General features: G+C 43.2%; 1 protein-coding gene across 1 annotated transcript in view; it reads left to right on the forward strand.

Annotated features, from left to right (window-relative positions):
- The window catches only part of LOC120945553 (influenza virus NS1A binding protein), a 113099-nt gene that overhangs the window by 67585 nt on the left and 17934 nt on the right, over positions 1-27580 (forward strand). The window contains exons 8-12 of the mRNA XM_040359806.1: positions 4207-4314; positions 10804-10927; positions 12148-12372; positions 25345-25466; positions 26043-26169. Of these exons, the coding sequence (XP_040215740.1) occupies positions 4207-4314; positions 10804-10927; positions 12148-12372; positions 25345-25466; positions 26043-26169 (706 nt within the window). The remainder of the gene's footprint in view (positions 1-4206; positions 4315-10803; positions 10928-12147; positions 12373-25344; positions 25467-26042; positions 26170-27580) is intronic.

The raw sequence follows: 27580 nt of genomic DNA on the forward strand, positions 1-27580 counted from the left end.
AGTCATTCAGATTTTCTTACAGGTTTATGCTTCAAATTACCGTTTTACGATGAAGCCTAACAGTTTTTCCTCCCCGTTGATTATCTTTCCGTAGGTTATTTTACAAAAGTAGGATTCCTGAAACTGAAGATCAATGAAGATACCTCAAGGTTAATTGAATCGCTATGAAGCACCAGTCTGCCCTAGCCTTCTAAGAAAAAATCCGCTGTGGGCAGAGAGCCATGATGATGATTTAATAGTATTTGCTCCTTTTACAGGATCTGTGTGCATCTAAACATTATCATTAGGAATGCTTTATGAAAACAAATCTTGCAGAGTCCTAGACTTCATTATAAATTCACACTTCACAAATGTTTTAAGGGGTTATTTTATGTTTTTAAAATTTTACTTGAGGACACTTTAATGTAGGATACACTTATTTTAAATGTTTTATGATTTATATATCGCCTTTCTTTCATGCAAATGTACGATTTCCAATCGTGTCACCAGGATACCTGAAACACCTTCAATACAAGTAACACATTATAAGCTCAAATTACATGTATTTTAGGCTTTGTGGTCATGTTCACAAAGCTTTAAACAGAGGAAAGAGGGCTAAGCTTAAAGGAGGCTCGAATGGATGCCCATAAAAAATAGTGAATTTTGAACCCTTAGGGATTTTCTGCATGAATGGTTTTATTATGATGTAGAAGACCTATTCAGTTTAAAAACCAATTTTGTCAATAATGAATACGTGTTTAGAACATTTTTTTGTTTTGTTGATGTCACAATGTAGAGAATACGATTTCCTATCATCTGTGCCCAGTCTTGCCACACAGAGTTAATCCAGCGCTGAGCAATTCTCTTTTTATTATTCAGGGAAATAAAACAGACTTCCAGATAAAGACCAAAGTCCTTGCTTGAGTGACAGGTTATTTACATATCTTGTGCACTAGCTTGCAGGCATGTCTATGTATATTCTGATGGCTGTTTACACTGAACTGTGGATCACCCCATATTTTGAAAACATTTAATCAAAACACAGGAAAGACAGCCAATCCTGGGAGAGCTGGACGGGAGAGGAGGGGGGGTGTGAATTGTGCACTTTACAGAAGCTGTGCATGTCTGCAAGCTAGTGCACGAGATATGTAAATAACCTGTCACTCAAGCAAGGACTTTGGTCTTTATCTGGAAGTCTGTTTTATTTCCCTGAATAATAAAAAGAGGATTGCTCAGCGCTGGATACACTCTGTGTGGCAAGACTGGGCACAGATGATAGGAAATCATATTCTCTACATTGTGACATCAACAAAAAAAACAACAAAAAATTGGGTTTACATCCATTTTAAGCTATAGGAACCTTTCAGCTTGGACTTAACTGCTAATGAGAGATATTATTTTAGTTAACCCCTTCCCGACCGCCGCATGTATATATACGTCGGCAGAATGGCACGTACAGGCACATTGGCGTACCTGTACGTCCCTGCCTTCTAGCGGGTGGGGGGTCCGCTCGGGACCCCCCCCCCCCCGCTACATGCGGCGGTCGGATTCCCTTGGGGAGCGATCCGGGACGACGGCGCGGCTATTCGTTTATAGCCGCTCCGTCGCGATCGCTCCCCGGAGCTGAAGAGCGGGGAGAGCCGTATGTAAACACGGCTTCCCCGTGCTTCACTATGGTGCTGCATCGATCGAGTGATCCCTTATTTAGGGAGACTCGATCGATGACGTCATTCCTACAGCCACACCCCCCTACAGTTGTAAACACACACTAGGTGAACACTAAATCCTACAGCGCCCCCTGTGGTTAACTCCCAAACTGCAACTGTCATTTTCACAATAAACAATGCAATTTAAATGCATTTTTTGCTGTGAAAATGACAATGGTCCCAAAAATGTGTCAAAATTGTCCGAAGTGTCCACCATAATGTCGCAGTCACGAAAAAAATCGCTGATCGCCGCCATTAGTAGTAAAAAAAAATAATTAATAAAAATGCAATAAAACTATCCCCTATTTTGTAAAGGCTATAAATTTTGCGCAAACCAATCGATAAACGCTTATTGGGATTTATTTTTTTTTTTTTACCAAAAATAGGTAGAAGAATACGTATCGGCCTAAACTGAGGAAAAAATAAAAATTATATATGTTTTTGGGGGATATTTATTATAGCAAAAAGTAAAAAATATTGAATTTTTTTCAAAATTGTCACTCTATTTTTGTTTATGGCGCAAAAAATAAAAACCGCAGAGGTGATCAAATACCACCAAAAGAAAGGTCTATTTGTGGGGAAAAAAAAGACGCCAATTTTGTTTGGGAGCCACGTCGCACGACCGCGCAATTGTCTGTTAAAGCAACGCAGTGCCGAATTGTAAAAACCCCTTGGGTCATGTAGCAGCATATTGGTCCGGTCCTTAAGTGGTTAATAAACACAAGGTGCACATAGTATTAATACCATTAGTAATCTGGATTGTTTAAGCCAATGATTTATTAAACCTAGCCCTATGTAAAAGGGCCTATTTTTTTAAGGCTTGTTCTAACCAAATGTGGCCAGTTTATATATCCCAAGTGTGAAAGCAGTTATTTGGACTATAAAATAGGATAGCTGTTCAAGTTGTTCAGCTTAAGTGCATTTTCTGCAAGATCATAGCAAATAGTATTAGATCATAGAAGAAATGGTATTCTCAGTAAGGATAATTTTGGGTACAAGGCAATTCTAGTGTAAATCTACAGCTATTGCGGACAAACTAATGAAAATGGGCCATTTATCTGAAAACTGCGCAAGTTACAAGGTTACAGATGACTTATTGTGCTCTATATGATTTTTTGATAAGGAATTTATGTAGTCGGCAATCTTCAATGATAATTTATCCAACGACAAACCTATTTTTAAAACCACTCATACAGATATACAAAACAAAGAATTCTAAGGGTTCACAAACTTGCAGAACTGTATGTATGATGCCAAAGATTCCACAGACATTACATAAGTCTCTCAAAAATAGTCTATCTTGTATTGCCAGAATGAGGGCAATACACAGGATTAAAGGAATATTTTCAGAAATGTGTATCCTCTGATCATTGAATTTCAGGTCTAACCATGATATGCTTTATATACAAACTTAAGGTTTTCATTGAACTCTACCTTTTTACAATTTTCTTCTAAATGGGATAAATACAGTTGTGACCAATTTTTTTTGCCTCTTGGTCGTGTTCTGATGAGCTTATTTATCTTCTTTTTTTTATTATTATTATATAGTTATACACAGAATATTTAATGAGGCGTCGCTGGGCTCAAACATAATTTTATATCTATGGAGTATAAAAGTCTGTGGAATTCTTGGGATTTTATATGCATTTTATGCCCTCCACCTTGAGCTTGCTTTAGCGGCCTTTTTTTCTGAATTTGTACAGTGGAAAGCCCTATCAAGCACTTCTGATTTAATCGAGTGGACATTTGTATTTGTCCCATGTAAGTGTTCATATGGTTGGCGTAAATTTTATTTTATCATACAACTAAACCTAGCAGTGGGTTTGTCCTGAGATTTTTTTTTTTTATGGCTGCCATAAATTTTTAAGCCCATTTCACAACATTCCAAACCATTTCTTCTGCTGCAGTCTTTGCATTTTGCAGATAAATAACTTGTTAAGCTTGTAGTCAGCATTTGAAAACCTTTGTAAAAAAAATTGCTTTACAAAAGCATTATGTATGTGTGTTTTTATATTTTCCCAAACATTGTATTTCCTAAATTGGCGATTTTTGTGATGCTTTATAATTTTTATAATTTTATGCACCAGTATACAAGCATTGTCTCTTATGGGGGATCATGTGCTTTTTATTTTAGCTCATTTATTGAATATTGGTCTCCGTTTTGCTTACAGACAACCCTTTTAATGCTGGTTTTATAATTATGATTTTAGAAGCAATGGGCTTCATTCATTTGTACACTTCTTGAATTTGTTTACTCTGTGTATATATTTTATTGCGTACGTTCTGCACAATTTCCACTTGAATGTTACCTAACAGTGGCAACTCTTCAGCCGTCTCCTACTTTCTGGAAAAGGAAGATTTTCATGCGAAGACTCCTTTTAGTTTTTAGAAGAATTGATGCCGTACAGTAGTTTTAACCTCCAAAATGGAAACTAAAAATGCTTTCCAACCAGAGTTGGAATTTCTGAATTCATTTTTATGGGGCTAGTATCCATATGGCTATTTGTTCACTCTTTTACAGGTACAGACGTTGTATTACTCCGCGGATCACAAGTTGCTTGATGGATATGTCCTGGACCAACATAATGATATGTTTGCTGGTGAAGAAGATTGTATACAGTTGGTTCAGGTACAAAAACATTTTTCATGCTACATGAATTATTTTATTTATTTTTTAAGCCTAGTAAATTTTATTAGGCCTGGCAGTTCTGCTATCAATTATTTTTTGGTGCTGCCTTTGTGGTAGTCTTGTAGAATGTTAAAATTCATATCAATCAACTGAGTTCTCTGGTCCTAGCCGATAGAGAGGTAATATAATATAATTTTTAGTAAAGGTTTTGTGCTAGGCGATGCATTGATACATCTATTGGGAGGGCATCTGTCAACAGGGACCCAAAATATAGCTAGACAAACTTATTGGGTTATCGTGACCCTACGGCTACTTCTGCTTATTGTGCACCAACACCCACAATAATTACAGCATGTTTTCACTTTAACACCCTGATACTTTGCAATTTTATTTAAGAATATGTAAACTGGGGGGATGCAGCAGAGGAGGTAATAAAGGAAGATAATGATTTAGATTTTTTTTAGTAATTGAAACTGCGTTTTAGCTGTGTGTTTTACAAATATTTTTAGAGCACCAGTTCGCTAAAAAACAGAAGAATAAAGGAAAGACCCCCCACTATGCCAACTTCCAATGATTATAGAAAAGGATTGAATGAGTTATGACAACTCTATCGAAATGAGGCAGACTTTGTGGATATAACATGAGGCAATAATTTATAAAATATAGTCTTTTTTACAAAATGATTAAAATGACATTCAACAGACAAAGACACCCTACTAACTGACAGGGTCAACAGATACCCAATAGGATAGATATGGAAGTATGGATCTTAAATTGGTAATTGCCATAATGGACACAAATTACTATATTTAAATCTCAATGGGTAGCACCCATAGACTTTTCCATGCTTTCTTGTCAACACAATTCACAATTTTCACAATAGCTTCCTCAGGACAATACTGGGTAGGTGCTGATGAACCTCAAGACCAGGTACAGGGGGACAACACACAAAACAAGTTTTAGCACCAGGAACAATCCTTTCTGCCGAATGAATTGGCAAAGGTAAAGAATAGACCAATTATTCGTGACACTTGGCATGAGGAGGAGAAAATCTCACCTCCTAATATAACCATGGTCGCTGGTAATTCTATTGATGGGGGAGGGTGGATTGATCTAGGTAAGAAGAAAATTGTTCTATCAGACATCACCATTGATATACAAATGGTATAATCACTTGGCTCTAACATAAACAAGTTTTCTAATCTTTATACTAGATTAAAGCAAGTTTAGTAGTCTTTCCTTCCTAATATAAAACAGGCGTAGTGTGTGTTTCTCAGTATTTTTCCTTAGCCTGTGTTTTAAACAGCCAAACATCTCTTCTGTTTTAGAAAACCTGTTCTTTGGTTTTCTGTACTTGCATCCTACTATTCAGTGTTAAATTAAGTAGGTATGGATGTTGCACTAACTAACCACACTGGTCCTTGAAATGTATGTGGATAACCTCTTTCCATCACAAGAAATTAACTTTGTTTCTAACAAAAAAAAAAATTGTATAATCACCCCTGAAGGGGAAGGCACAATTATTGCCTTGATGGGTCCACCCGAATATCGGCCCAATCATTATATTAATATATATATATATATATATATATATATATATATATATATATATATATATATATATATATATATATATATATATATATATATATATATATATATATATATAGATGGAGCCTTGTTATGTATCCAGGGCTTTCTCATATTCAAGGTGGCTTTGAATTATAAGCCACAGCCATAGAACCCCAAGTGGGGTATAAGGTACCTCTTGCAGGAAAGTTTATTGGCACAGGTGTCCCCGCCAGTTCAGCACAGCTTTAGCTGTGTGTTTTACAAATATTTCATAGACTGCAATGATTTTAGGGCACCAGTTGACTAAAAAAAAAACAGCAGCCGAAATCTTCTCTTTAGTTGGCCCCTTAGCTCAGCCAAAACCCTCTGGCAAGTGTTCGTAAACTTAGTTTTTTTTGTATTTTTTTTTTATTATTATTTTTTGAGCCTTGTAAACATCCGGCTATGTGTAAAAGATTCTAAGGCAGGCCATACATTATGCATCAACTTTTATTTTTCGTTAAACCAGTGGGTTGAACAAAAAAAGTTCTGATTCCCCAGTCAACACACTCGGTGCTAATGGGGGGGGATCCTACCCGCAGCACTATTGTGTTCTGCAAAATCAGTGTTGCTGGCTGATCGTTAAAAAAATAAAATAAAATGGACAGGCTGGTTGTACACAAGTCGATCGATAGAACGACTTGTGTACAACCAGCCAGCCAGCCTATACAGTGGAAAAAAAAATTATTTGATCCCCTGCAGATTTTGTAAGTTTTCCCACTTTCAAAGAAACGAGTTCTCATTTTTATCATAGGTGTATTTTAAATGCTAGAGAGAATATCAACCACAAATCCATTAATAAACATGATACAAATATTATAAATTGAGTTGCAGTTCAGTGAGTAAAATAAGCATTTGATCCCCAAGAAAAACATGACTTGGTGGCAAAACCCTTGTTGGCAAGCACAGAGGGAAGATGTTGTAGTTGATTACTAGGTTTGCACACCTCAGGGGGGATTTTGGTCCACTCTTCTATACAGATCTTCTCTAAATCCTTAAGGTTTCTTGGCTGTTGCTTGGCAACTCAAATTTTTAGCTCCCCCCCCCCCCCCCCCCAAATTTTCTCTATTGAATTAAGGTCTGGAAACAGACTATGCCACTCATTTTCAGTGTTCTGGCTGAGGGAAGAAGGGTCTCATCCAAGATTTTACAATACTCAACCCCTCAGTGTGGCAACGTTGGCCTGTACCCTTTAGCAGAGAAACAGCCCCAAAGCATAATATTTCTACCTCTGTGTTTGACTGTAGGGATGATTTTCTTAGGGTCATAGTCAGCTTTTTTTCTTCCTCAAAACACGGTGAGACTAGTTAATGCCAAGAGCTCAATTTTGGTCTTTTCTGACCACAGTACTTTCTCCCAATCCTTCTCTGAATTATTAGATGTTCATTGGCAAACGTCAGACAGGCCTGTACATGTGCCTTCTTGAGGAGGGGGACCTTGCGGGCACTGCAGGATTTCAATCGATGGCGGCGTATTGTTACTAGTCCAATCTGTTCCCAACGGCCTTGAGATCATTCGCAAGCTCCTCCTGTGTCGTTTTGGTCTGATCTCTCACTTTTCTCATGATCATCCTTGCCACATAAAGCAAAATCTTGCATGGAGCTCCAGACTGACGGCAATTACATTTTTTTTTTTCCCCCATTTGCTAATAATCGTTCCAACAGTTGTCTCCTTCTCACCAAGCTTCTTGCTGATTTGTCTTGTAGCCCATTCCTGTCTTGTGCAGATCTACAATCTTGTCCCTGATGTCTTTTGACGGCTTTTTGGTGTCCATGATGGTGAGGTTTGAATGGAAGAAAGATTCTGTGGACAGGCATCTTTTATACACTTAATGAGTTGTCGTCCAGAGCACCATCTTCTGTGGGAGCCAGAAATATTTTTGTTTGGTAGGGGATCAAATACTTATTTTACTCACTGAACTGCAACTCAATTTATAACATTTGTATTGTGTGTTTTTTCTGGATTTTTGGTTGATATTCTGTCTCTATCATTTTAAAATCTACCTATGATAAAAATTATAGAACCTTAATTTCTTTGCAAGTGGACACGCTTACAAAATCTGCAGAGGATAAACTCATTTTTGCCGCTGTACAGTATATGGATTGAATATTTGCCAGCCGCTGCTGAAGCTGACAAATTTTAGATCTAGTTAAAAGGAATACAAAGTAAGCTATATTTTAAATTTGACTAAATGGACAATATCCTAAACGGTTTCAGTCCTGGTCACAATTATGCCTGGATCTAGGTGGATGCTGGGGTGAGCTCCCTTTACATCCAAGCATAGTTCCTCTCCACCATACACAGCTTAGATCACACACAGTCACAATCTGCACAGTGTTTATCTGGCTACTGCAGGTACACTGCTGTTCCGACCAGGAAATGTCACAGGGCAGAACTGCAACATAGCAGCCAGCTATACACTGCAGATTGTGGCTGTGTGTGAAGGAATGTGATTTCAGCTGTGTTGGGATGGCAAAGGAGCTCTGCCAAGTGCCCAGCCAGCGGTGACCCCTGTCCTTTGCCCGAATTACCTCCTGTATATTGCTCTACCAATTCATGTACAATCCCTTGCTGACCTTCCTTCCTTTGCCCTGCTGATTTCTTGTACACTGCACTGCTGACCACTGCCCTAAAAAACAGTAGCCCAAGTACAGGCCCTATGCCCTGCTGACCTCCCATCCTCTGCACCCCCACATCAAGTTGGTCAGATCCAGCCCTGGTCACAATAAAGGTAGACACGTATAAATCCAATATGTTACCTTTAGGAATTGGGGGGGGGGGGGGGGTGGTGATACTATTTTTGAGCAAGAGAACTGTTTTGTCTGGTGTTTTCTTTTTTTTCAATCATATTGCCAGTCTAGCAGAAAAGCCCTTGTAATCCTGATATCACATTTTCTAGAGGCATTAAAAAGTCACGCAAACACATTTTATGTGTCGCTGCTAAAGCATTGGTATATTTTTACAGCTCAGATCAATGTAACAATGTATAGACCATACCTGGCTGATGCCCCTGGAAGCTGAAAATCCTTGAAGTAGACACCGCTACTCCCAGTGATCTAGACTTGCTTGCGTGTCCTGGGCTGATCGGTTGGCCTGATCTATTGTGAACACAGGTCATCAGATGCTCAGCACAGTCATAATTCTGAGAATGCTTTACATTTTCTGAATGAATGCAAAGCGTTCTCTGATTTGGACAAGGGGTAGAGGCGGGATGGCGGTGACGCTTTCTTACCCCGTCCAATCAAAACGCTGGATCAGTGTAATTTTGTAAAAATATGATGCCTAGAATTCATCTTTAACCTCTTCCAGACCAGGCCTTTTCTGACACATATATATTTTTTTTTTTTTACAATACGTATTTTTTGCTAGAAAATTACTTGGAGCCCTCAACCATTTATATGTATTTTTTTTAAAGCAGGGGCCCTAGAATAAATTGGTGGGTTTTGTGAATTTTTATGTCACACGACATTTGCGCAGCAATTTTTAAAACGCAAAGTCTTTATTTTTTTTTATACACTTCTTTTGAACTTTAAAAAAAAATGTCATGCTTTAAAATTTCGCTTGTGTGATGGCGAAAATGTATATACATTTTACTATCCATAGGCAATGCTTTAATTAGTTACCACTTTAGGTTTAAAGAGGAGGTCTAGTGCTATAATTACTGCCCATGATCTGATGTTCACGGTGATACCTCATGTGTGGGACAATTGCTATTTGTGTGGGACCGATGATCGCTATTTGTGGGTGTGTGCGTTGGCTTTTGCGTAGGGGGACATGGGCACTTTAAAATGAAAAAAATAATAATTTTACTACTATTTCTTTTTACGCTTTTATTGCTGTCACAAGGAATGTAAACCTCCTTGTTACCGCAATAGACATCCGTTGACATCCGAGTAAATCGAAAGTGGTCAGGTCATCATTTTGGGGTTACCATACCAGAGTTGAGCAAAGTTAATCCAGAAGCAATTGCTGGTTGCTCGGGTGTCCCAGCAGGACGGGAGAGCTAGAGAAAGCCATAGGGGGTGTGGACGTCACCACCTGCTGCTGCTTGAAAAAGAATTCCAATGGCTAATTAGTCACTAGGATTACTTTTGGCAAGAGAGCCAACAGTCTGCTCTTAAAAAAAACAAAAGGATGCCTGCATCAGAGTCCAGAAAAGTTTAAGAACTTTGGACATTCATCACTCCTGTTTGTTTTCCTCTTTTATAAATGGGGTGTAATAAGTCGGTGTCTATTCCAAACTAAGGGCCCTTTCACACAGGGCGGATCCGTAATGATCCGCCTCCGTGTGTCCGTAAGCTCAGCGGGGATCACTCCGTAAATCCCAGCTGAGCCGTCGGATGACAGGGCGGTCTCTGCACACTGTGCAGGGACCGCCCTGTCTTTTCTCCGCTCTCCCCTATGGGGGATCGGATGAACACGGACCGTGTGTCCGTGTTCATCTGATCCGATTCGCAAACGGAAGAAAAAATAGGGTTTTCTTACGTCTGCAAAATCGGATGTTTGCTGAGGCGGATGATTACGGGTGTCAGCGGATTTATCCGATGACACCCGCAATCACATAGGGACCAATGTATGTCCCTTTTTCATCCGCAAACGGATGGATGAAAAAGCGGACATACGGTCCGCACATCTGAAAGGGGCCTAAGGCAAATTTTTTGCATTCAAGTGTTTTACTGTTATTTTGTACATTTTCGTCACATGTATCTTTCATGTTTGGTACAATGAAAAATGCACAAAAAACGCACTATAACAGCTCCTAAACAAATGAGTTTTAAATGGGCGCTAAAGGCCTATTTGGAAAATGCTGCTCAGCTCCAAGGTAGAAATTCAGTCATTTCATCTTTTTCTTTATTAATTATTTGATTGCTTTTACAGAAGAAATCTCCTCGTGAAAGTGACAAGCACATGAGCAGTAGTTCTGGGATTCCCTCACCTTCAAGTTTTGCTGCCCCAAACCCCAAACACGAATGGAAAGTTATTGCAACAGCAAAAAAGTCACGTAAGTAGAGTATTGGCTGCACAATTTTTCTACATTTGTAGTTAAGCACAGAAAGGTACATTGCTGATGAGCAATTGTCCTGATATACAACTCTCTGCTGAAAACTGGAAACTACCAAGAATTCCAAAATTCATTTATTTATTTTTAACCGCTAGTCGACCAGCCGCCACAGTTATGCTGCGCAGGTTGGCACGGCTGCGCAAATTGCCGTAGCTGTATGTCACATCAGGCGCCCTCCAGCAGCGTGTACCTGGAGCCAATGCGTGTGCCTGGCAGGCACGATGCCCGCCGGGCACCTGCGATTGCTTGTGACAGAGTGAGAACCGGGCATCTGTGTCTGTAAACACACAAATCCCGGTTCTCTCGGGAGAGGAGACTGATCGTGTGTTCAGTCCCACCCCCCCCTAGAATTAGAACACACCTAAGGAACACGGTTAACACCTTGATCGCCCCCTAGTGTTAACCCCTGCCAGTGACATTTCTACAGTTATCAGTGGCTATTTTTGGCTCTGATCGCTGTATAAATGTCAATGGTCCCAAAATAGTGTCAAAGGTGTTCTATCTGTCCACTGCAATGTCGCAGTCCGGTAAAAATCGCAGATCGCCGTAATTACTAGTAAAAATAAATACAAACTACATAAATCTATCCCCTATTTTGTAGACGCTATGACTTTTTTGCGCAAACCAATCAATATACAATTATTGTGATTTTTGTTATTTATTTTTTACCAAAAATACGTCGCATATATATATATATCGGCCTAAACTGATGAAGAAACTATTAAAAAAATAAAGATTTTTTTGGGATATGTATTATAGCAAAAAGTACAAAATATTGTGTATATTTTTTTTTTATTTTTTTTTGCTTATAGCGCAAAAAATAAAAACTGCAGAGGTGATCAAATACAGCCAAACTAAAGCTCTATTTGTGGGGAAAGAATGGCATAGATTGTGTTTGGGTACAGTGCACGACCGCGCAATTGTCCGTTAAAGCGACAAGGAATTCTGGTTTCCCTGGCTTGGAATGTCTTTGCCAAGACTGCTTGTTTTTGTTTTTTAAAGAGTGAAAATGTGTGTTGAATTGTTTAGCACCTGTAATGTTCCAGCATATAATTGATTTTTGTGCACTATTATTGGGGATGTGTGTCATTGATTTATGAAGCCGGTTGTAATGTATACCAATGCCGAAAAGTAATTTATTTTATTTAATTTTTTTGCAGATAAATCCTACCTTTGTCTTGCGGTTCTTAACAGCACGTTAAGCGTTATCTTCTTGCATGGCCGCAACACCCCATTGAGCTCCCCGTTAAATACTCCGCGTCTAATGAAAAGTTTAAGCCTTGAAATACCTCCAGATGACTCAAATGACAAAATCATGTCACCAATGCATTATGCTCGTTCTGGTCTGGGAACAGCAGAAATGAATGGCAAACTAATTGCAGCAGGTAAGTACAGAAATCTAGAAGAGCAATGACAGAAAGGATCAAGTAGTCCATTGAGCCTAGGCAATTTTAATACATTTTTTGGAGTATAGATCTTTGTCCAATTTACCGTATTTACCTTTATTTTAGGAGGGAAGTTTCAGGGAAAAAAAATGGGGGTGTCATTAAATTTGTATTGACACTACCCACAGATCGCATAGGACAGTGGGAACTGCTGTACGAGTCGAGTGCAATGCGGGAACCCACCGTGGATTCGCAGGGTTCCAGCATTGCACAAATCTGAACCGGCACTCGCCCTTTATATAATGGTGCTTGAGACTGTGTAATATTTCTGTCACTCAGCATTTACCGTATATATACCGGTATTTGATTCGGGCTTGGTTCACACTTGTGCGATACGGAAGCCCTGCGAATCCACTGCGGGTTCCCGCATCGCACTCGACTGGCACAGCAGTTCACACTGTCCTATGCGATCTGTGGAAAGTGCCAATACAAACTGACAGTTCGGACATTAACGGTTCACATGGGTGTGATCGGATTCTGGTGCGGACCACAAAAAGGGTCCTGTGCGAGTCTGGTCCGAATGCAATGCAATAGCAGCCATACAATCTGTTTGGCTGAAATCGCATCACGCCGACATCACATGTGATTTGCAGTGCGAATCACATGCGATATTGCAGAGCGCACAAATGTGAACCGGCACTGAGATAGATTTTTTACATTCTTTCTCATTTCATAAATGACAGATTTCATATCTCCTATCCATTATCGGGAACTAACAATTGTCTTTTACATTATTTAGGTGGAATTTTGATTTCCAAAATTCTGGGCTATATTCAGGGCTGGGACAAGGGGTGTCAGACCGTGTGTATCTTTGCTCAACTGTCCTAATGACAATCGGCTGTTTTTTGTTTGTTTTTTCCCGTACATACTGTATTTCACCACCACTTCCGGGTATTTCTTCTCCGGGACTGGGCGTTCCTATCTGATTGACAGGCTTCCGACTGTCGCATACTACACGTCACGAGTTGCCGAAAGAAGCCGAACGTCGGTGCGGCTCTATACGGCGCCTGCGCATCGACGTTCGGCTTCTTTCGGCAACTCGTGACGCGTAGTATGCGACGGTCGGAAGCCTGTCAATCAGATAGGAACGCCCAGTCCCGCAGAAGACATACCCAGAAGCGGCAGTGAAAATAAGGTATGTACGGGAAAAAAAAAAAACAGCCGATTGTCATTAGGACAACTCGGCTGAATGTAATGTTAAAAATTTATTTTTTGGGTGAACCTCCACTTTAGTACATTTTGTTTGTTTCGGCCAAGCTGGCTCAACAAAGTATTTCCTTTACGAAGTAATGCGGCTTTTGGATGTTGTATCCTACTGTATGTAGCATGAACTACATACAGAATGCTGTAGTGCGTTTAACAGCATCTCGGGAAGCTTTCAGTCTGCTACTCGGACAAAATCATTAGGAAAACTTGAATTTTTTATCAGGAAATACATGGGTTCTTTTTGCTAAGGTGGAGACTGTTGTCATTTGTGTGCCACTTCCAATCAGGACTAGAAAAATACAAGGCTTCTGCTAAATGGCTGAGAAGCACTCGGCCCAACTTGCTTTTGTTACAACAGCAGACTGGAAGTCTCCCAAGACTCTTCGGGACTTGCATCCTGTATGTAGCTGATTCTGTATACAGTAGGATACAAGGTGCCTAGCAGCCACATCCCTAAAAAAGTAAAAGTAACAGTTTGTTCGGGCCACCCTTGCACAAACTTTTTAAAGTGGTGCCAGGAAACCTTTTTAAATAACAAACAAACATGTTATACTCCCCTGCTTTGTGCAGTGGTTTTGCACAGATAAGCCCCGAGGTTCCTCGTGTCCTCTGCTGGTGCTCTTGGCTCCTTCTCCAAGTAAGCCACCTTAGGAAATCGCTTTTCTATTCCGCCACACCTTCGGGCTTTATGCCAAGCTTTGTTCATTAACAAAGACAGTGTGGCTCAGCACCACATCCAATCCCTTGTCAGGGATTTTGACAGCAGTAGGAGCCAATGACTCCCACTACTATCAATCTGCCCTGTGAGGAAAGAGAAGCGGAGAGGCTCACTGCTCTCGAACACAATCCTGAATTGAGACTGGACTCAGGTAAGTATAGGGGGGGCTGCTCACAGGCTGATTGTGTGTGTGTGTGTTTGTTTTTTATAACTTTAACCACTTAAGACCCGGACCATTATGCAGGTTAAGGACCTTGCATCTTTTTGCGATTTTGAAATGCGTCGCTTTAACTGGCAATTGCACGTGCGACATGGCTCCCAAACAAAATTGTCATCCTTTTTTATCCCACAAATAGAGCTTTCTTTTGGTAGTATTTGATCACCTCTGCAGGTTTTATTTTTTGCGCTAGAAACAAAAATAGAGTGACAATTTTGAAAAAAAAATTTTAATATTTTTTTACTTTTTGCTATAATAAATATCCCCACAAATATATATATATAAAAAAAAATCCTCAGTTTAGGCCGAAACATATACTTCGTTTTAGCGTTTTATAGATTGGTTTGCGCAAACGTTATAGCGTTTACAAAATGGGGGATAGTTTTTATGGCATTTTTATTAATAATTTTTTTTTACTACTAATGGCTGCGATCGGCGTTTATTTCTTTATCGTACATCACGGGACACAGAGCGGCATTCATTACTATATGGGTTATATGGAGTACCTTCAGGTGTAGACACTGGCAATCTCAAACAGGAAATGCCCCTCCCTATATAACCCCCTCCCATAGGAGGAGTACCTCAGTTTTTACGCCAGTGTCTTAGGTGTTAGTCATGGTTTAGCTTGCCTCCGCATCCTTGGGATTAGGTGAGCTACCGGTTCTGTCCAAAAAAGCCTCAGCGCTAAAGTGGTCAGTAACCGGACCCCAAACCCTTGGGGTATAGCCCATAATGCTTTTCTTTTTAGAGAGCTGGACCCTGGGCCCAGAACTTAGAAACCTTTGGGTACCTAAAGTTTTCTGTTGCCAGGGTGCTATATGGGCCCAGGACAGTGGATCCTTCATAGGAACCCAGGGCCTGAAGGTCTAGACATCCCCACGGAGATGGGGGAAGATTGGGCCTCTTGCTTGGCAAAGTCCTGCGGCATGGAGCAGGTAAGTGAGGGGAAAACTTGCGGAACTTGGTTCTTAGCAGGTTTTTTTCTGGGGGGTCACAGGGGACATGCCTAAAGTTATGCACTGCATCTGGCAAACTAGTCACATATCATAAAGATAGGATGGCTCTCTATGTATTATTCCCCATAAGATGTGACCTCCCTTGTAGTGTTGGAAAAGCATTGAGTGGGGCCTGTGTTATATAAAAATATATGTGTGTGTCAGAGAGCTTTGCTTACCTGCAGGCCTCCAGGCGATGCTCCATTCAGTCTTCCTCCTCAGAGCCTGCAAGCAGGCAAAACGCTGACCTCCTCATGGTTCCAGGCTGCAGGCTGCAGTTTGCTGGAACAGAGAGGTCCCTTCCTCCCAAAATCCCCCCCCCCCTCCCCCTGTCGGGAGGGGCATTTCCTGTTTGAGGTTGCTGGGGGGGAAGGGCGGGTCAGTGGCTTAAAGGAAGGGGCGGCCCTTCCTTGTTTGTTCCATCAATACTTTGGAACTGAGGAGAAAGACCAGAGCGGCAGCACGGGGCGCCGAGGACACACAGTGGCCAGAAAGGATATTGCAGTCTTCAGAGGACTGTTTTGTCAAGCCTAGAAATAGGCTGTTTCTTTTCCATCTCATAGTTTTTCTTTGCAATACTACTCAGGGGGACAGAATGTTTTTTCTTTCCTGGATTTGAAACAAAAACGAAAAAAAAAAAAAAAAAAAAAGTCATCTAGGGGAGAGGAAGCATTTTTTTATCCCCCAAACAGGTGTTTGGACAATTAACTTTTATAGTTCCAAATACCAATAGGTAGCAGGTGTACCTCGGTATTGTACCATGGTATGCCGCTGTTTTCCCTACAGGGAGCCTTGGGGCCATCGGGATCTGGGGCTGGAGCTGACGCGGGTCAGTCCAACCCTAAGATGGTCACGGAGGAGGTATTACTCACCTCTTTAAAAGAGATGCAGAAAAGCATGGGAAAAATGATATCCGCAGCTATGCGGGGCAGTAAGCGGAATAGATCTCCGTCGCCCGAGCGCGGACCCTCAGAAGAGGAGGTCCTTTCCTCAGGGGAATTGGACGACCTCTTGGACACGGACCAAGTAGGTTCAGGGATCGAAGACCCGGATACAGAGGAGTCTGGGGCAGTCTCCCTGAGGGAGAGCTGGTGGATTCAAGGATTGTCGGACTTGGTCCATAGGACATTCAACTTGCCAGTACCAGATCTCCAGGTATCGACGGTTTCAGCTTTGGGCTCACTGAGGGCGCCTCAAAGCAATGCTGTGTTTCCGATCCATCCTCTATTAGAGGGAATTTTGTTCCAAGATTGGAACAAGCCAGATAAGATCTTCTTACCACCTAAAAGGTTCTCTGTCCTATATCCTATGGAAGAAAATTTTTCCAAAAGATGGGCTACTCCTGCAGTGGACGCAGCCATCTCATGTGTTAACAGATCGTTAACATGCCCTGTAGAAAACATACAGGTGTTCAAGGATCCAGTTGATAAGCGCTTGGAAGCACTACTTAAGAACTCCTTCACTACTGCAGGGGCAGTAGTACAGCCAGCTGTGGCTGCGATTGGGGTCGCTCAAGCATTATCGGATCAATTTAAGCAGATGCTTAAACTTATTCCGGCCCAGCAGGCAGAAAAATTTTCGGATGTCCATATGTTTTACGGTAGACGCAATCAAGGATTCTATCCAGCAAGCGTCACGTTTATCGTTATCCATATGAGAAGACTCTTATGGTTAAAAAGCTGGGAGGCTGAGCCCCCATGCAAGAAGCTCCTGGTAGGGTTCCCCTTCCATGGAGGACGACTCTTCGGAGAAGACCTAGATAAATACATTCAGACCATTTCAAACGGCAAGAGTACTCTCTTGCCAACTAAGAAGAAGGTTCAGGGACCTGCGTTTAAACGACAGTATTCCCCTGGGCAGGGGCCCTCTAATGCCAAGCAGTATCGACGGCCTCCTGCAAAAGCAAACTTCGGCTTCAACAGCAGATCACAAGGACAGGCTGTTAGAGGCAAAAGGCAGTGGTTTCGCAAACCAGCAAAACCAGCCCCCAAGCCAACCTTATGAAGGGGCGCCCCCACCCACGAAGGTGGGGGGAAGGCTGCGACTCTTTTCAGAGATTTGGGAAGCCAGCATTCCCGACGAGTGGGTACGGTCTTCCGTGGCCACAGGCTACAAATTAGATTTCCTAAGGTTTCCTCCTCCTCATTTCCAGAAGTCGAGGATTCCAAACGATCCGGAAAAGGGAGCCGCATTAAGATCGGCATTAGATCATCTACTTTCCCAGGAAGTAATAGTAGAGGTACCAGTCCTGGAACAGGGGCTGGGTTTCTACTCCAACCTATTCATCATCCCAAAATCCAATGGAGATGTCAGGCCAATTTTGGACCTAAAGATGGTAAATGCATATCTAAAGATCCGCTCATTTCGGATGGAATCCGTGCGGTCAGCAGCTGCCACACTCCAGAAGGACGACTTCATGGCGTCCATAGACATAAAGGATGCCTACCTTCATGTTCCAATTTATCAGCCACATCAAAGATATCTACGCTTCATGGTGGCTTCGCGTCACTTCCAATTCGTGGCGCTTCCCTTCGGGTTGGCTACGGCCCCCCGGGTGTTCACGAAGGTCCTAGCTCCAATCCTAGCCAAACTAAGGATCCAAGGGGTCACGATCCTAGCATACCTGGACGACCTCCTAGTCATAGATCACTCGTCTCCCGGCTTGGAGCGAGCAGTGGCCCTCACGGTCCAATACCTCGAGAGGTTCGGCTGGGTCCTAAATCGAGAAAAGTCAGCTTTCCAGCCCACAAAGCAGTTGGAATATCTCGGCATGAGATTAGACACAGAACAACAAGGAGTGTTCCTACCTCTGAGGAAGGTAAAAGCCATCAAGGAATTAATCCTACTGGTTCTAAGCAAGAAAGAACCGACTATTCGCCTATGTATGAGGTTACTAGGCAAGATGGTGGCCACATTCGAGGCGGTACCATACGCCCAGAGCCACACTCGCATCCTACAGGCAGCCATCCTGTCAGCATGGAGCAGAAGGCCACAGGCCTTGGATATCCCGTTGCCGCTCTCATCAAGAGTCCGACAAAGTCTGTGTTGGTGGTTAGACCCTCAGAATCTACTGAAGGGGAGGTCTTTCAGCCCAGTGGCTTGGAAGATAGTGACCACAGACGCCAGCCTGACGGGCTGGGGAGCAATTTTGGATGGTTGCACTCGCCAAGGTACTTGGGCAAAGCCAGAGAAGCAGTTGCCCATCAACATCTTGGAGCTCAGAGCTGCTCGACTAGCCCTCAGGGCTTGGACGTCAAAATTGCAGGGGTTCCCGGTGAGAATTCAATCAGACAATGCCACGGCCGTGGCACACATAAATCACCAAGGGGGAACCAGGAGTCAAGCCGCTCAGAGAGAGGTGAGCTTGATTCTTCTATGGGCAGAGGCTCATGTGCCCTGCATATCGGCAATATTCATTCCAGGAGTGGACAACTTTCAGGCGGACTTCTTAAGCCGCCAGACTCTATGGCCGGGGGAATGGTCTCTGCATCCACTAGTCTTTCAAGCACTCTGCCAAAGATGGGGAGTGCCGGACGTGGATATCATGGCATCGAGACTCAACAAGAAACTAGACAGGTTCATGTCCCGCTCAAGGGATCCGATGGCCTGCGGAACCGATGCGTTGGTTTGCCCTTGGCATCAGTTCAAACTTCTTTATGCGTTTCCCCCGCTCCAGTTACTACCCCGCCTGCTGCGCAGGATCCGGGGGGAGCACATACCAGTCATCCTGGTAGCTCCAGCATGGCCCAGAAGGGCATGGTACTCACTAATCTTAAGGATGGTAGTGGGAGACCCTTGGACTCTTCCTCTACGGCCAGACCTGCTATCGCAAGGTCCGATCCTCCACCCTGCCTTACGGCATCTAAATTTGACGGCCTGGAAGCTGAATCCCTGATTCTCAGGGGTAGAGGTCTGTCTCAGAAAGTAATCTCTACCCTAATCAGAGCCAGGAAACCGGTCTCTAGGGTGATTTATTTCAGGGTCTGGAAGGCCTATGTAGGCTGGTGTGAGTCCAAGCGATGGCTTTCTCGCAAATTTACCATCGATAGAGTATTAAGTTTTCTCCAGCTAGGAGTGGATAAAGGATTGGCATTAAGCACAATCAAAGGACAGATTTCTGCTCTGTCAGTGTGGTTTCAGCGGCCGCTGGCCACCCACTCGCTGGTTAAGACCTTCCTTCAAGGGGTCTTACGTATTAGACCTCCAGTTAAATCCCCGCTTTGTCCGTGGGATTTAAATCTTGTTCTGTCAAGTTTACAGAAACAACCGTTTGAGCCGTTGGCTGATATTCCTTTGGTTCTACTGACAAGGAAGTTAGTATTTTTGGTTGCCATAGTTTCCGCAAGAAGAGTTTCGGAGCTGGCAGCCTTATCCTGTAAGGAACCATATCTTGTTTTTCATAAGGACAGGGTCGTTCTCCGCCCTCATCCTTCCTTCCTTCCGAAGGTCATATCCAGTTTTCATTTGAACCAGGATTTGGTATTACCATCCTTCTTCCCTAAACCTACTTCCAGAAAGGAAGGGTTGCTGCATACCTTGGATATTGTCAGGGCCATGAAGGCCTATCTTAAAGCTACAAAGAAGATCCGGAAGACAGATGTGCTGTTCATTCTACCGGATGGGCCCAAGAAGGGGCAGGCAGCTGCAAAGTCCACCATTTCTAGGTGGATTAAGCAATTAATCACTCAGGCCTACGGCTTGAAAGGATTGCCTCCTCCAGTATCATTAAAGGCTCATTCTACTAGAGCCATGGGCGCCTCCTGGGCAGCACACCACCAGATCTCTATGGCTCAAGTTTGCAAGGCGGCAACCTGGTCTTCTGTCCACACGTTTACAAAATTCTACAAGTTGGACGTAAGAAGGAATACTGATACTGCCTTCGGGCAGGCAGTGCTGCAGGCTGCAGTTTGAGACCCTCGGATTCCGGGGGCTCCTCTTGTTCGAGTTAAATTTAAAAATTTTATTTTTCTCAACTAAGTTGGATTTATTATGATTTGAGTATATCTCTAAATTAAATCCTTTTGTCTTGGAGATGTTCTCCCTCCCCTCATTGTAAGCATTGCTTTGGGACATCCCATATAGTAATGAATGCCGCTCTGTGTCCCGTGATGTACGATAAAGAAAAAGAGATTTTTAATACAGCTTACCTGTAAAATCTTTTTCTTGGAGTACATCACGGGACACAGAGCTCCCACCCCTCTTTTTTGAGGACCATTTTGGGAGGCATACTGCTTGCTACAAAACTGAGGTACTCCTCCTATGGGAGGGGGTTATATAGGGAGGGGCATTTCCTGTTTGAGATTGCCAGTGTCTACACCTGAAGGTACTCCATATAACCCATATAGTAATGAATGCCGCTCTGTGTCCCGTGATGTACTCCAAGAAAAAGATTTTACAGGTAAGCTGTATTAAAAATCTCTTTTTTTTTCGTGACTGCGACGACATGGCGGACACTTTTGACACATTTTTGGGACCATTGTCACTTTCACAGCGAAAAGTGCTATAAAAATGCACTGATTACTGTGAAAATGATGGTGAGGGGGTTAACCACTAGGTGGCGCTAAGGGGGTTAAGCGTGCCCTAAGGGAGTGATTCTTACTGTAGGGGGGGGGGGCGTGGCTGTAGGCATAACGTCACTGATAGTCTGTTCCCTGATATAGGGAACGACGATCCGTGTCACTGCCACACAGAAGAACGGGGACGGTGTGTTTACACACACCTCTCCCCGTTCATCAGCTCCTGTGCCCGGATCATCGGTGGCGATCGGGTCCGCGGTCACGGAGCTTCTGACCAGGTCTCGCGCGACCCACGGCTGGGCTCTTAAAGGCGACGTACAGGTGCGTGCCTGTGCCCAGCCGTGCCATTCTGACAACGTATATTGGTGTTGGGCGGTCCTTAAGTATTTAAAGGGGTTGTAAAGGTTTGTTTTTTATTTTCTAACTAGGTTCCTTTAAGCTAGTGCATTGTTGGTTCACTTACCTTTTCCTTCGATTTCCCTTCTAAAGGGTTTGTGAACCAACAATGCACTAGCTTAAAGGAACCTATGTAGAAAATAAAAAAAACAAACCTTTACAACCCCTTTAATGCAGATCATGCAGACGCAGTTCTGTGTGCATTTTTTCTGCACTAAAAATGCATGCACAGTGTTTTCTATGTATTCCAATGGCTCTGGTTCACACCATGCAGTCAGTTTCCAGTGCAGAAACTGACAGTATTGGTGAAGAAAAATGTAACTGCACGGAACTGCATCTGGTGTGAACTGGCCCTTAAGGTAAACAAAACCTTCTATCCTTACAACCACTTTAAAGCGGGGGTTCCGCAGGATATCATTTTTTTTTTTTTTTCCAGTAATCCTCAGGGCTTACCTGTACTACCGCACTACCAGGGTGTCCCACTCCTTTAGCCGGCGTAATCGCTGTAATTGTGAAAAGGATATTTTATATTATCAGCCGATGGACGTTTCCATTTTACCTGTGGGCACTGTGAAGCCGACAGGGTCTTCTTCCGGGATACGGTGAATGCTGGCCTCCCAGCATTCACCGCTCGATCCCGCGCATGTGCAGTGTTGACAGCGAGCGTCGCCGTCAACACTACATGGTTGCCATAACAACGGACGGCGTAACAAGCTCACGCCCCGTTGTTCAGACTTCTAGAGCACAGCGCGTCTCCTGGGAGTGTCAGGACTGGATTGACAGGACGGGGGAGAATGGACTTACACCCCCATTCCCCGCGGGGGATTTTGAGTGACAGCTCAGAAACGGCTGCTGAAAAGGGGTAAGGAGCACTTTGATTACTGTCTATGCCTAGCAGTTGCATAGACAGAAAGTGTAAAATCAGGGTGAACCACCGCTTTAACCACTTGCCGCCCGCCAATGACATATTGACGTCGGCAAAGTGGTTGTAGAATCCTGACTGGACGTCATATGACGTCCTCAGGATTCTGAGCCGCTGCGCGCCCCCGGGGGCGCGAATCGCGGCGATCGTTGTTGCAGGGTGTCAGTCTGACACCCCACTACACCGATCTCGGTAAAGAGTCTCTCACGGAGACTCTTTACCATGTGATCAGCCGTGCCCAACCACGGCTGATCACGATGTAAACAGGAAGAGCCGTTGATGGCTCTTCCTCACTCGCGTCTGACAGACGCGAGTAGAGGAGAGCCGATCGGCGGCTTTCCTGACAGCGGGGGTTCGTGCTGATTGTTTATCAGCGCAGCCCCCCCTCGGATCGGCACACTGGACCACCAGGGAAGCCCACCCTGGACCAGGGAAGGGCAAAAAAAATAAAATCTGGGGGAAAAAAAAAAAAAGATGCCAATCAGTGCCCACAAATGGGCACTGACTGGCAATATGGGTAAATCAGTACCACACCACAGTGCCCATCCATGCCCAGTGCCCATCTGTGCCACCCATAAGTATCCATCAGTGCCACCCATAAGTGCCGCCCATGAGTGTCCATCTGTGCCGCCCATGAGTGTCCATCTGTGCCGCCCATGAGTGTCCATCTGTGCCGCCCATGAGTGTCCATCTGTGCCGCCCATGAGTGTCCATCTGTGCCGCCCATGAGTGTCCATCTGTGCCGCCCATGAGTGTCCATCTGTGCCGCCCATGAGTGTCCATCTGTGCCGCCCATGAGTGTCCATCTGTGCCGCCCATGAGTGTCCATCTGTGCCGCCCATGAGTGTCCATCTGTGCCGCCCATGAGTGTCCATCTGTGCCGCCCATGAGTGTCCATCTGTGCCGCCCATGAGTGCCCATCTGTGCCGCCCATGAGTGCCCATCTGTGCCGCCCATGTGTGCCCATCAGTGCCGCCCATGTGTGCCCATCAGTGCCACATACCAGCGCCGCCAATCAGTGCCACCTCATCTGTGCCCGTCAGTACTACCTCATCGATGTCCATCAGTGCCATCTCATCGGTGCCCATCAGTGCTGCCATATCAGTGCCCGTAATTGAAAGAGAAAACTTACTTATTTACAAAAAAAATTACAGAAAAAAATAAAAACGTATTTTTTTTTTCAAAATTTTCAGTCTTTTTTTAGTTGTTGCGCCAAAAAAAACGCAGAGGTGATCAAATACCACCAAAAGAAAGCTCTATTTGTGGGGAAAAAAGGACGCCAATTTTGTTTGGGTACAGTGTAGCATGACCGCGCAATTGCCATTCAAAGTGCGACAGTGCTGAAAGCTGAAAATTGGCTTGGGCGGGAAGGTGCGTAAGTGCCCTGTATGGAAGTGGTTAAATATTTCAAAGAAATCACCCCCTTCTCTTCTTTAACTACGTGCCGACCAGCCGCCGGCTAGTGTTAACCCGCCCCCTAGTGTTTACCCTTTCACTGCCAGTGGCATTTTTATAGTAATTCAATGCTAGTCGCCGCCATTACTAGTAAAAAAAAATATGTTGTAAACGCTATAACTTTTGGGCAAACCAATCGATAAACGCTTATTGTGATTTTTTATTTTTTTTTGCGAAAAATATGTAGAAGAATACGTATCAGCCTAAACTGAGAGAAAAATGTATTTATTAAAGCAAAAAGTAAAAAATATATATATTTTTTTTTTTTTCAAAATTGTCGCTCTATTTTTGTTTTTTCGCAAAAACTAAAAAACGCAGAGGTGATCAAATACCACCAAATAAAAGCTCTATTTATGGGGAAAAAAAGGACGCCAATTTTGTTTGGGAGCCACGTCGCACGACCGCGCAATTGTCAGTTAAAGCGACGCAGTGCCGAATCGCAAAAAGTGCTCTGGTCTTTGACCAGCAATATGGTCTGGGGGTTTAAGTGGTTAAAGTGTTTAACAAGAACATGAATGTTAAAGTGCAAATTTACCCATAACTTGCTAGAAAAATAATTTTCTTTTAGGAAGGCATATGCTTTCCACATTACTAATTATACTACCAAAATTAATGTGTGCCTTTTTACCCACTTGAGGACCTTGGCTGTTTTTCAGATTTGGCGTTTACAAGATTAAAACCGGGTTTTTTTGCTAGAAAATTACTTAAAACCCCCAAATATATATATGTGTGTATGTGTGTATATATATATATATATATATATATATATATATATAGTATATATATTTTTTCTAACACCCTAGAGAATAAAATGGCGGTCATTGCAATACTTTTTGTCACACCGTATTTGCGCAGCGGTCTTACAAGCGCACTTTTTTTTGGAAAAAATTCACTTTTTTGAAATAAAAAATAAGACAACAGTAAAGTTAGCCCAATTTGTAATATATTGTGAAAGATAATGTTATGCCGAGTAAAATGATACCCAACATGTCACGCTTCAAAATTGCGCCCACCCGTGGAATGGCGTCAAACTTTAAAAATCTCCATAGGCGAAGTTTAAAAAATTCTAAAGGTTGCATCTTTTGAGCTACAGAGGAGGTCTAGGGCTAGAATTATTGCTTTCGCTCTAACGATTGCGGTGATACCTCACTTGTGTGGTTTGAACACCGTTTTCATATGCGGGTGCTACTCACGTATGCGTTTTGTTGCTGCGCGCAAGCTCGTCGGGGACAGGGCGCTTTAAAAAAAATGTTTCATTTTTTTTATTTATTTTTTTACACTTAAATCACTTGTATCCCTGTTGAGCAGGACAGAGGACCCCTCAGGCTTTCACACTGGAGTGAATGGAGCCGCATTTTCAGGGCGCTTTGCAGGCTCTATTTTTATCACTATAGCGCCTGCAAACCGCCTCAGTGTGAAAGGGGTATAACCGTAGGTTTCTTTGTCTTCTGTGTCTTATTTGTAGTTTTGCTTTGTTTTTTATACAGGTGGCTACAACAGAGAAGAGTGTCTGCGTACAGTTGAATGCTATGACCCAGAAAGTGACACCTGGACTTTTCTGCCTCCAATGAAAACTCCTAGAGCTCGGTTTCAAATGGCAGTTTTAATGGTATGTGTCAGTTATTTGAACATTTCTTTTACAAGTAACACCATCTGTTTATTATTTTGTATTGATATTCATGCAGCCAAGTCGGGTTGTCCTGATACGAATACTAGTATCGGTATTGACCGAGAATTTGCATGAGTACTTGTAAGGAGTGCAAGAAGTGCCAAGATGGTCGTCACAGGCAGCCTTTCCCCTCATGTCATTTATTCCTGGCTGAACTTCAGTGCCCATAAATGCTGCCCATAACTGCCAGCTACGTGCCATCAGTCAGTGCCCAGCCATAAGTGGCAGACATCAGTCAGTGCCACCCAATCTGTATTGTGCTTTGAAAACTGTCACATGACCTACAAAAAAGGATTCATATCAGTGAGTACTTGGGGGGAGGGAAGTATCGGTACTTGCACTCTGTCTTAAAGTGGTATCAGGACAACCCTACAGATGAGTAAATAAGTTTAGGCTGTATGAATTCCCCTTCTCCTTTCTATGTCTCTGCAGGCAGCTGAATCCTAATAAAATATCTTTCTATGTTAAACATCTTTCCATGAGTGTTGCGTAAAATGTGCTTTTTACACTTGTTAGGATGAACTTTATGTTGTCGGTGGATCAAATGGTCAATCTGATGATCTAAGCTGTGGAGAGAAATATGACCCTAAAGCAAGTGTATGGACACCTGTTCCGGAGCTGAGAACAAACCGCTGTAATGCAGGTATGAATGTGTTTTTTTGTGCTGCACGAATATTCAGGATCTAAACCCATTTAAAAAAATGTAGAACATACTGCTGTTCGTTTTGGAGTAGTGCCCCTATAAGAATTGGTTCCTTTCCTGGCACCCAGGAGTCCTGGTCAGCGGGGTTTCTTATTCAGGGTACTTCTGTCTTCATATTTGTTTCTAGGTAAGATTTTAAAGATTTTACAGCTGCACTGTCTAGTAGTGTTCTGGAGCCGTTCCTATCTGATATCTGGGCAATTATGAGACGCAAGTGTTGCAAACATTCCAGGTCCCTGATTTTTTGCTTCCATTCTTTTTTTCTTCACCCCACAGGCTTCAGAAGAGGGGGGTCAATGGAATAAGTAGTATCTTTAGAAGACTCATCCCAAGAGAATAACCTGTCATTAGTCAGGTCCTTAGAGCTGCGGGGGGGGGGGGGGGGGGTGGTGCTAACGAATGTAGTGTGAGAGAACCTAAAATTACAGCAACCAGATGTCACGGCGCTGGGGTAGTGGAAGGTTCCCAAACCCCTTAAGACCCCTTTCACACTGAGGCGCTTTTGGTCTAAAAACAGCGCCCATAAAGCGATTTAAAAACGGCTCCCCTGGTGTCTCAGTGTGAAAGTCTGAGTGCCTTCACACTGATGCGATGCGCTGACAGGGCATTAAAAAAAACTCCAAAAAGCAGCATCTTTGGAGGACCAGTCTTCTAAAAAGGCCTTGGTGGATTTGCCCTTTATGAGTGAACGGCTTTTCGGGGCGTCTCTGGATGACATCATAAAAGATGCCATTGGAGGTAAGAGCACTCTGCTCCCGCAATCTGGAAAGCGTAAGGAGCCTCGCCGTAAGCAAGGGCCCTCCTTTACTACCCCCAATTGTTTTTTCCGCCCCCCCGGTGCGGCAGGAAAAGGTTTGCAGGGTGTTAAGGCGCCCGCTGAATGACAAAAGCGCACCTGGTACCAAACAGATTTTTTCCTTCCAACCTCCAGCTTCCTCCGAAACGCCGGGTGGCCCTGTCAGGGGCTGTTCAGGACATGCTGGTCAGGGGAGTGATTGTACCGGTTCCCTCAGTGGAACGGTTCCAGGGGTTTTACTCCAATCTGTTTGTAGTCCCCAAGAAGGAAGGGGTCCGTCCAATTCTGGACCTCAAGGCCCTCAATTGTTTTGTCAAAGTGCAAAAGTTCAGGATGGAGTCGATTCGCACGGTAGTGGCGGCGCTACATCAGGGGGATTTTCTGGCGTCCTTGGATATCCAAGTTAGTTTGAGCCATCTCTTTCTGCCCCAAGGAGTCCAGAAAGTGCTCATGTAGCTACTCTTGTCATCCAGTTTGCACTGTAAAAGGCATCTCTAGCATCAAGCAAGTGTAAAGACATGTGCTTTGGGTAGATTGTGCAAAATATCAGTCGGT

This window comes from Rana temporaria, chromosome 7, assembly GCF_905171775.1.
Source record: "Rana temporaria chromosome 7, aRanTem1.1, whole genome shotgun sequence".
Classification (NCBI taxonomy): domain Eukaryota; kingdom Metazoa; phylum Chordata; class Amphibia; order Anura; family Ranidae; genus Rana; species Rana temporaria.